The 10,570-nt window shown below is 32.5% G+C and overlaps 2 protein-coding genes across 4 annotated transcripts; both read left to right on the plus strand.

The window, feature by feature from the left end:
• Window positions 1-518: 518 nt before the first annotated feature.
• Window positions 519-5,622, plus strand: LOC114403535 (MLO-like protein 6). The gene is made up of 15 exons (XM_028366552.1): window positions 519-776; window positions 860-917; window positions 1,003-1,163; window positions 1,263-1,385; window positions 1,707-1,767; window positions 2,961-3,049; window positions 3,235-3,309; window positions 3,401-3,495; window positions 3,588-3,637; window positions 3,983-4,023; window positions 4,114-4,287; window positions 4,390-4,425; window positions 4,691-4,764; window positions 4,857-4,917; window positions 5,018-5,622. Exons 1-15 carry the CDS (start codon window positions 648-650, stop codon window positions 5,480-5,482), a joined length of 1,692 nt encoding a protein of 563 aa, XP_028222353.1. The 5' UTR covers window positions 519-647; the 3' UTR covers window positions 5,483-5,622.
• A 113-nt stretch (window positions 5,623-5,735) lies between these two features.
• On the plus strand, window positions 5,736-9,367 carry LOC114403536 (ubiquitin-conjugating enzyme E2 20-like). 3 transcript variants are annotated; one of them, XM_028366555.1, is made up of 6 exons: window positions 5,736-6,204; window positions 7,346-7,373; window positions 8,092-8,322; window positions 8,525-8,588; window positions 8,664-8,723; window positions 8,990-9,367. In XM_028366555.1, the coding sequence occupies exons 1-6, from the start codon at window positions 6,200-6,202 to the stop codon at window positions 9,043-9,045; spliced, it is 444 nt and encodes a 147-aa protein (XP_028222356.1). In that variant the 5' UTR covers window positions 5,736-6,199; the 3' UTR covers window positions 9,046-9,367. The 3 variants fall into 3 exon arrangements, with proteins under 3 accessions (XP_028222356.1, XP_028222355.1, XP_028222354.1); XM_028366553.1 differs by lacking the exon at window positions 5,736-6,204 and adding an exon at window positions 6,672-7,039; XM_028366554.1 differs by lacking the exon at window positions 7,346-7,373.
• The last annotated feature ends 1,203 nt before the right edge of the window (window positions 9,368-10,570 follow it).

Raw genomic sequence — 10,570 nt, forward strand, 5'->3', positions numbered from 1 at the left:
ATTTTGAAATCAAATTCAATGCATGCTCTTGGTCTTACATATCGTCGTCGTAGCCTTAATCTCGAGTGATAAATAAAAAAAAAATCCTTTCTAACTTAAAATTATTACATGAAAATTCGCACGACATACATCCCCCGATTATTTTTTTCTTATAAAAGAAGCGCGCTACTGCTATATGCAAATCAAAATACACTTTTCTTTTCTTGCATAATTATTAGTAATATATAACTTGCTGTGATTCTGTCACATGATTTTATTCGTTTATTTTATTTAGTTTCCTCGTTCCGTTACCGTTGCAGTTAGTGAAGTCACTACTATCATCAGAACTTTTCGTTTTTTTCTTTTTGAATAAACAAACAGTTTAATTAAGACTCCTTCCTTCTTGTTATATTTTTCTGACCGATTATTGTTTCGGACAAGTCAAAGTCCTCGTTTCTTTGAAAATGATGCTTCAACACGCTCTCTCTCTTGCATAAGCTTAATTCTTCTGTATATAAACCTCTAGCACAAGCAATTCCACAACACTAACTATCATCAGCTAGCAAGAGTCTCCAAAAAAATTGGTTCTTTATATACGTCTCTAGCTACATAATCTTCTTTCTTCAACACACAAGAATATATATATCAGTGTGGAGGTTAATTAAAAAATGAGCGATAAAGAAGCGAATCTTCAGGCGAAGTTGGAGGCAACTTCAACATGGGCTGTTGCAGTTGTGTGCTTTGTCATGCTTGCTATTTCAATCCTCATTGAACATATTCTTGAAGAACTTGGAAAGGTACGTACAATATATATGTTGCAATTACTATATATATAATATTATTCCTGATCGATGTCTTGCTGTGTGATTGTAATTACCAGTGGTTAAAAAAGAAACACCAAAAGGCTCTTCATGAAGCGCTGGAAAAGGTTAAAGGAGGTACTTAATTATTAATTCACACTTTTTATATTTTTGAGATACTACTCTTGGTGAGTCTAATTAATTGAAAATGGTTTGTGTTTAGAGCTTATGCTGCTGGGATTCATATCGTTGCTCCTAGTGGTGTTTCAAGATCGCATTTCTACTATATGCATCCCAAAAAGCATTGCATCCACTTGGCATCCTTGTGATCCCGATTATAAGAGTAAAAAGCCAGAAGGATATTATGACAAATGCGCAGAAAAGGTAATTAAGCACAATATATATATATATATATATATATTCCTTTTAATTTAACTATATGTTTTAGTACTTTATTAATTGACTTTCATTTTTTTTTTGCAGGGTAAAGACCTAGTTGCTTTTATGTCTGAATATAGTATTCACCAGCTCCATATATTCGTCTTTGTGCTTGCTATTTTTCACATCCTACAGTGCATCATGACACTGACTTTGGGTAGAACTAAGGTACTCACTTTAATTCACTCCCACGTTTGTAATCTCACAAGAATTATGATCCGTCCGTATCTTATATCCTATTTAAGGCCTAGAGAAAGAAGAGCCTTCAGAGAGAAAGTGTAAATATAATTCATGATATGAAGTATAGCAAAAAGAAAAAAAAATGAAAAAAAAGTACTAACATGAACAAAACTTATAAATTTTATTTTACTGAAACAAAACTCCAATGATTGACTAAACAACAATATAATGGAGGAGTTTCAATGATCAAAAGTCAAAACCAATTCATTTTTGTCTCTGTCACAGTTATTTTATTTTTGTCATATGCAGATGTCTAAATGGAGGAAGTGGGAAGACGAAACAAAGAGTCTTGAACATCAGTTCTACCATGGTAAGACTCCACGTTTAGTTAAAATCTGCAAGTAACATACATCTCAAAATATCTAATCTATGGCATTTAGTGCGAAACCTACTCAACAACAAACGTCACGCCATAAATAAAATATTGTCTAAATCTTAATGGCGTCGAGGTTGACTACTGTACCTATTGGATAACATTGATCTTTTGGTGTTATACCGACAAAAGATTATGATCTATCAACCATAACTGCTCTATTGTTTTAAATTCTGGTAGATTAATTAATTTAATTATGTTTTTTCAACTGTTAAACTTGATTTATTTTTTTTAAATAAAAATTTGTATTAAAATATGTCCCAATATGAAAATGGACTACTATTGTAAATCAAATTAATAAGGTGTTACTATATCTTTTGTGAGAATATAAGTTCTCTTGTCTAAATCACATGATCATATTCAAATTTTGTTCTTATCTCTCTTCATTGACATTAATTAGGTGATGTTTATATAATGTCTAAAGGGATATATAGATAAGTATAAAAAAAAAGCATGTTATATTTTCCTATAAATTTATCTATAAATATTCTTAATATTTTTTTTAAATATTAAAAAAATATAATTAATATTTTGGAAACATAAAAACATAAATACTTTCCTTATTTAGAGGATTAATAAAACGTATTTGTAGAAGAATTTATAATTATGCAAATATAAAATTTAATCATAGTCTTGTTAATTAATTTATGTTGAAATTTAATGTCCTATTAACGAAAACCTTTAAATATACTAATTAAGAAATGTTTAATATCTGTTAAAAAAAGAAAAAATATTTAATATACCTTAATTAAATGTTCTTAATTACTTAAAAGTATCTCTAATAAATTATTTTTCATTTCAATATAAATATTTTTTACCTTTGTTTCGTTAACCGATTTCCTAAAATTTGTCTAAAATGTACAAAATGAAAGAATTTATTACTATGTTTCATGTATATAATTAACACCTGTTCACCAATAAAAATGTATATAATTAACACTCTCTTCAACATATTCATTTCTATGAGAAAATTCTTGTTGCTACTTGTTAGCATAAAATAGTAACATTTTTGTGTCATGCGTCTTGGATGTATTAGTAATACATGGAACAAGCCCCTTTTATCTTTGGCCATTTATATGGGCACATCTGAATATATATCTGATAGTGGCTTTTGCAAATATGCATTGCAGATCCTGAGAGGTTCAGGTTTGCTAGGGATACAACGTTTGGACGAAGGCACTTGAGCTCATGGAGTCGATCACCAATTTCCTTATGGATAGTGAGTACACATTAATTAATATCATATTCATATACACATGCATGAATAGAATGATAAATTTATTATATTGTAACAGTGTTCCAAGAGAATGAAACTAGGTCATAAGCTACTTTCTGAATTTCAAGCACTTGATCTGTTATTTGTGACACTAATTTTATGAGGCCTTTGTATTTTGCTCCAATCAGGTTAGCTTCTTCAGACAATTCTATAGGTCACTTAATAAAGTTGACTACATGGCATTGCGACATGGATTCATCGTGGTAAGTTTCTATTCACTAAAGTAATCTGTTCTATAGTTCGATATTTTTGCTCAAAAGGATATCATAATTAAACTAAGCTATGTAATTTTAGGCACATTTGACTCCAGCAAGTGAGGCAAAATTTGATTTCCAGAACTATATCAAGAGAACACTTGATGAGGATTTTGCAGTTGTGGTGGGCATAACGTAAGAATACCATATACTGCTTTGCTCTTCTTTCTGTCACTTAGTTACCATCTTACCAATCTAAGCTTAACCATGCATTTTGGTTCTTGCAGTCCAACCATATGGTTCTTTGCAGTGCTTATTCTGCTCACAAATACTCATGGTAAGCCCTGTTCAAATTTCAAAACCTATTTGAATGACATAAGAAGTCATGCATAATTGGTGTTGCTATGGCTAAAAATGAATTACATCTGACTATAGCAAGATAAAAAATCAATATGGGTTTGATCGTGAATCATTTCAACCATTTTCATGCACAATGTTTGTAGAATTCAATTGATACAGGATTTTCTTAGCAGAGAGTATTTTTTTCCGCATAGTATGACTTTCATTATACTACTTCATCTTTTCTTATTAAAACTAGAATGCCCTTAGACTAGAAACATTATACTATGCTCTTATATTCTAGTTTATTTCATTAATGATAATTTTTATTCTATATGGGCAGGGTGGCATTCTTATCTTTGGATTCCATTTATCCCAGTAATTGTAAGCACAAACCACTCATTCTGCTTTTGTTGTTGGTCTAATTTTTTTTTTCTATTGAACTGATCATAAAGTTTAATGTGAAATTTACAGATAATCTTGTTGGTGGGAACAAAGCTACAAATGATCATAACTGAGATGGCACTAAGGATTCAAGATAGGGGGGAAGTCGTCAAGGGTGCACCTGTGGTTGAGCCAGGAGATGGATTGTTCTGGTTCAATCGACCTCGCTTCATCCTCTTTTTGATTCATCTTGTTCTCTTTCAAGTAAATTTTATGATTTATTTTCCTATGATTCAACCTACTGTCAAATTGAAGCATTCCAACTCCTGTGTTATGAAATTAATTATGCTTGGTTCTGTGCTGCAGAATGCATTTCAACTAGCGTTTTTTGCTTGGAGCACAGTAAGTATCCCATCCTGATCAATTTTCCTAAATTGAACATGTTGTTTAGCAATACAATATTGAAGAATGTAGCAGCAGTGCTTAGACCATGCAATAAGTAGGATGAAAATCTACCATTAAAGGAACTAGGAATCAAGAACAAACTTTCCCGAACCTTAAATTGTTGGGAGAAGACTCAAGAATAGCTTTGATTGATATATAAAGCAAGTTCAATAACCTTAAAATAAGCTAATTCTAACTCAGCATTGTTATTTTTTGGTTACAGTTTGACAATGGATTCAAAATAAACTCTTGTTTTCACAGAACTACTGCCGATATTGTCATTAGACTTACAATGGGGTAAGTTCACTTCATTTGCCAAACTGCATGTGACATACCAACTTATGGAACAATCATTAGCATATGTGACTTTTGCATACCAAATTTTGCAGGGTTCTCACACAAGTTCTATGCAGTTATGTGACTTTGCCTCTTTATGCTCTAGTCACACAGGTCAGATACTGGAACATTATATTCACTTGACCCTTTCTTTTACCAATATATATTATATCTTAGCACTGATTTTCATTTTGTATTTTCTGGCATTATATAGATGGGTTCAACCATGAAACCTACCATTTTCAATGAAAATGTGGCAACAGCACTAATGAACTGGCATCACTCTGCTAGAAATCACATCAAACACAACAAGGGTTCTACTTCTAACACACCATTCTCAAGCAGGCCAGGAACCCCAACACATGGCATGTCTCCAGTTCACTTGCTTCACAAGCACCCTAGACACAGTGACAGTCCAATAGTTTCTCCAATGGCATACAATTACGAAAATGAACAATGGGGTGTTGAAGGGATACATTCCCCAAACCACCATGCAAGAGATCATGATCATGATCATGATCATGATCATGGAGAGACCATGCAGATGCAGCAGCCTACAGCTCCAACAGCAGATTTGCCTCCTAGTGGACTAAATCCTATTCGAACTCAACATGAAATCAACATTGCTTTATCTGAATTTTCATTTGGGAGGGGACACCACACTGGTAGTAATAACTAATAACTAGATTAGTATTAGAAACATTTCCTTGTTTTTTGTTTTTAGCTTCAATACATATCGAACACATCTATGTTGTAAGTAAAAGAAAAGAAGTGCTTTTGAAGATTTAAATATAAAAGTGAAGTAATTTTGTTGAGACATGATTTGTTACATCTCTGGTATGATTTGAGGATGAAGTTTCATTTTCACATTGTTAGTATAAAAAGTATGCCAACATTTCATGAGTAAAATGGCTAACATGGTTGATCAAATTCAAAGAATTGTTTGAGGTGATCGATTAGAAAAATTAGCCAATGCATTAGGAAGTCACTATTTGCCTTTTCCTGATTAATGCATGAATTATTAATGATGTTACATCATGTTCATACATATCTTATCTATATTGAAGATATTTTTTTTTTCTTTTATAAAAAAAAGCATGGTAGTGTTTTATTTTTTTAAAACACAAAATGTAAAAGCCTAGGCATTAAGAGTTTTCTATGGGCTTTTGGCCCAAAAACTTTGGAAAGGAAAACTTGCTTGTTGGAGATTGTTACTCAGCCCCATTTTTCTAATTTCACTCCCTACTTTTCTTTATTAAATTATGAATTTACCTTTTTGTACTCCTTAACCCTAAACTCCTTTTAAACTTTCTTGCCCCTTTCTTCGACCCCCTCACCTTCTGTTCCTTCTCACCTCTCCCTCGAATGAGACCTGCATTTCGCCAGAGACAGACACATGAGGTGAGTTGTATTTTTTTTTTCATCTTGCAAATGTAAGCAAAACTTGTTTATGTTGTGTAAGTATACACAAAAGAGATTCATTAAACTGTGAAACGTTATTCTGCCTTGGTGTAATGTGTTTCCAATGTCAATAACCCCCAATGTTATTTAAAATTCAGAAAATTATCAAATAAAATGTGTTCTATGTCGAAATATAGCAAGTAACCCTCATCCCGGTCATTAAAAGAAAATTTATAATCAAAATATTTTTTTTACGTCACATTAACTTAGAACCACGCGCATCCAAAAAGACAAAAAATTGTGTTGCGTATATTTTTTTTTAATATTTTTCTATAATTTAGATGATAAATATTTTTTTTTAGTTTCTTACATTAGCAGGCTGAATAATATTTTTCTCTATGTATTTTGTGTTTATTCATGTTCTATTAGATTTGTTAGTTTTATAATAATTATCACATTTAAGATTTTGATTGGTGTAAAAATTAAAGTGATAAATAATTGTGATAATGAAAGAGTTAGAAGCAACGAGCAGTGGCTAACACCGGAATCTGCAAACTGAGAAGTCCCATCATTCTTTTTCCACACTTCCATCGTTAATCATTTTCCCGCAAAATATTTTTCTTTCTCTGTGTTGTGGCTTCTCCTTCACCGTTCATTCTAAAATCTCAGCCGCTGATCAGATTAGGCCTCCGTGTTGATCTTGATCGCCGCTCATGGAGGTCCGTTCCAACCCCGCCGCAGACAATTCCTCCGACCACCGTCGACCGCCCGCCGTTTCGTCCATGCAGCCGCTGCCTTCTCCTAACCCCGTCGACACCTCCGCTGTTTCTCAGAGGTGAATGAAAATTTGAAATCTTCCTTCTTCTCTGCTTGATTCGTCAAACGAAATCTTTTAAAAATTTGAACCTTTTCTTATCCATGTAGAAATAAAAAGAAAAAAAGATTTTGTGTTTTCGGTTTTCAATTCTTTTTTGCGTGATCAGGTTCGGTTTCTTCGTGGCAAGCGAATTTGATGATGGCCGATTATTCATTTTTTTAAAACTTTTTTCTCTTTAACTTCTGATATTGTTGAATTTGCATTTTCGATATTGGGTTTTTCGTTGGAATTGTTCTTGATGGTTTTGTTTTCATGTAATTGCAGACTCCAAAAGGAATTAATGACTCTCATGGTATATCTCTTTTTTACTTAAATTATGATTGTTGTTATTATTTTTATGGACCTTTTTTCTTGAATTCCCTGCATCTCTTTACGCTTTTTGTAGAATCAATTCTGATTCTGATTTAGAAAGTTGAATTCTTTAGGAACATCTAGAAAATCACGATCTTTTCAATTTTATTTTGGTCCAGGGTAGGGGTTGGTATTTTCTTCTTCTTCTTTTTATTTTTTTATAGAACTACTTATGCAAATTGCATTGGTTCTCTACTTCTCTATGTAAACTCGTGTTGTATTGGTAAATTATTTTTATTTGAATGCTAAACTTTATGCCTTTAAGGATAACACCCTCTCTAAGATATGAAAATATTTAGGTCCGATAATTATAGTTTTTAGGTTGTCAAATGCATTGGTATTTTCAGGTCTAACTCAAGTATTCTGCACTGTTGAGTAAAATGTGTTATATGATTATTATCAAAAAATTGGTTTGTTTGTGAACATCCTGGATCGAACAATTTTATTTTATGAAGCATGTTTGATTTATTCATGTACTCTTATTTTAAATCAGCATCTATATGAGGGTGGCAACTTGTGTAATTTATTCTGTTGGGATATCGGCTGATTTTTAAGAAACTAAGGTGTTACAAATGCTTTCCCTTTAGTCATATTATAATTTGTTATCTTGTTCTCACAGTCACTAACACTCTAAATGCTGATAATAACTTTTCCTGCAGATGAGTGGAGGAGATCTTGGGGTATCGGCTTTTCCTGATGGGGAGAGTATTTTTACATGGATTGGCACAATTGAAGGTGGAAAAGGGACTCTGTATGAGGGTTTATCTTATAAGCTCTCCTTACGTTTTCCCCTAGACTATCCTTTTAAGGCCCCCCAAGTGAAGTTTGAGACAATGTGCTTTCATCCAAATATTGACCAGTTTGGCAACATTTGTCTGGACATCCTTCAGGTATTCATGAACTTATGAATTAGAGCCAAATTTTCAATGATCTGTGTTTTGGTGGCTTTGGATCTCTACCATTTAGTTTTACTATGGATGCTTAAGTATATGTAGATGAAATTTCAATTTTTATTGCATCCATCTGCACTTTGTGTTCCATGAACTACATTCTCTTGGAGCTAATAACTGTCCTACTTGTATGTTTCTACAGGACAAGTGGTCTTCAGCTTATGATTGCAGAACTATTCTTCTGTCTATTCAAAGTTTACTGGAAGGTCTGTTCTCGATATCTTTTGAGTTTTGCATTCACCTTTCAGTGCTTGTCTGAGCAATTTACTTTCTAATAACAGAGCCTAACCTGGAGAGTCCTCTAAACAGCTATGCTGCAGCACTTTGGAATGACAAGGAAGGTGTGGAAAAACAATTTTTTTAAACTGCCAACATTGATTTCTGTTATAAACTTATAATGATGATTTATACTGGCTACTATTTATTAGTGTCGCACCTAAGTTTTTTCATTTGATCTCCACTTCAATTACCATATTCCTAGAGGTTTCTTGTATTTGTCTTAATCCTTATTCAATATGTATAGTGCTCTTGTAGTGTAGAGCAATGTAGATTTTTGTTGAATTGCATATTATTTTAATTGGGTCTATGCATGGAAAATGTCATGCAGATTACAGGAGAATGGTTCACAAACAGTATTTTGCTGGAGAAGCTCTTGAAAGCTGATTGATAAAATTCCAAAGCGAGATCAATTAGTTTCCACGCCATAGTTGTAAACGTTTGCCTGAAGAAAAAGTCTGCACCTTATAAATGTCCTTTTTTTTTTCCTTGCTTTGATATTGTAACCTGAAACTACGAGAGTTCTAAGTCCTCTTAAAAGTCTTTTAATTACTTTCTGTATAGTAGTAAAAGTTTTCATTGCAAAATAGCCAAATGACGCAATGACATCTTTGTGATATTTTTTGCTTCGGATGCACGATGCTTACAACTGTATATTCATGTTACGTAATATCTGTCACTTTGAAGCTGATGCTTGGATTCTTTACTACATGGTCATCCTAATTTCTAAGTGCCTCAAAATTCATTCATAAATAATTTAATTATGAGATGAATGTTAAGTTTATAATTATCATTTTGTTTCTTGGTAAGAAATTGACATACGTGATATTTAGAATAATCACTTAAAATTACTTCCTCAAGTGAATTGGCCCATTTTGCATTGAGGGGGATAAAGTTACTACTATCATGTTCGTCGGAAGAAACGTCTGAGGTTTAAGACTGTTAAGCTTGAAAAGTAAATATGGTATATGTTTGAGAGAAACAATACCATAGGCTTTATCTACTGTCTAGCTATAACTGTGTTTGTACTTGGCTAATGTCGTCGTTGCATTTTGTTTGTTGCATTTTTAATATTAAAGACGGTTTTATGACCACTTTTATTCTATGCATTAGTGTGTGCTGGTTATCGATTAAGGTATTTCTGTAGAATCATGTATCTTAGGGTGTTTTAGTTGAAGGATGTCGTTTCACATTTTGTATTTGGTGTAATATTGAGTTCTAAATCAGGCCCACTTTTTTATTTGCTTATAGCTTTCAACGTTAATTGCTTCTGTTGTTCATCTATGATATATTCTTGGTATTCAACTAAAGAAGTTCGGTAATGACCTTCTTTCGGTTATTGTTTTGTTTAAATCCAATTTATTTTTCCTATAACATTTTCTCACTATGCATTTCTTCATCTTTCATCTCATGGTTCTCAGTAATCCAAGATGTCGTCGCATTGACAAGATATATTTAGAATTGTGTGCATGAAAAATTAAGGAAATTCTCACTATAACATGGACAATTCTTTTACTATCATGTGAATTGCCCCCATTTTGCATTGAGGGATTAAGCTACTACTATCATGCTTGTTTGATATTTTCAATCTTTTTTTCACCTCATTTTCTTATATTTCTCTTTCTTTTTCATCACATCATTTATCATATTAACATTTTCCTTAAAGACAAATAATTTTTTTTTTCTCTCATTACTGTACCGCTTGTGAAAATGTAACTCATTACTGTTTCATATTATCTGAATTTACAAAAGCTAAGGAATTTAACCATTTTCTGTAGCATCTGTTTGCAACTCCTCCGCACTTCGTGCAATAGCCAACCTCTTTTCCAGTGCTCGAGCACCTATTTCTCTGCAAGAAAGAAGCAATTACAATAGTGAGTTGTTTATTAAGCAATGTAATTGTTTCAACAAT

The sequence above is a fragment of the Glycine soja genome, chromosome 20, assembly GCF_004193775.1.
Source record: "Glycine soja cultivar W05 chromosome 20, ASM419377v2, whole genome shotgun sequence".
NCBI classification, from domain to species: Eukaryota; Viridiplantae; Streptophyta; class Magnoliopsida; order Fabales; family Fabaceae; genus Glycine; species Glycine soja.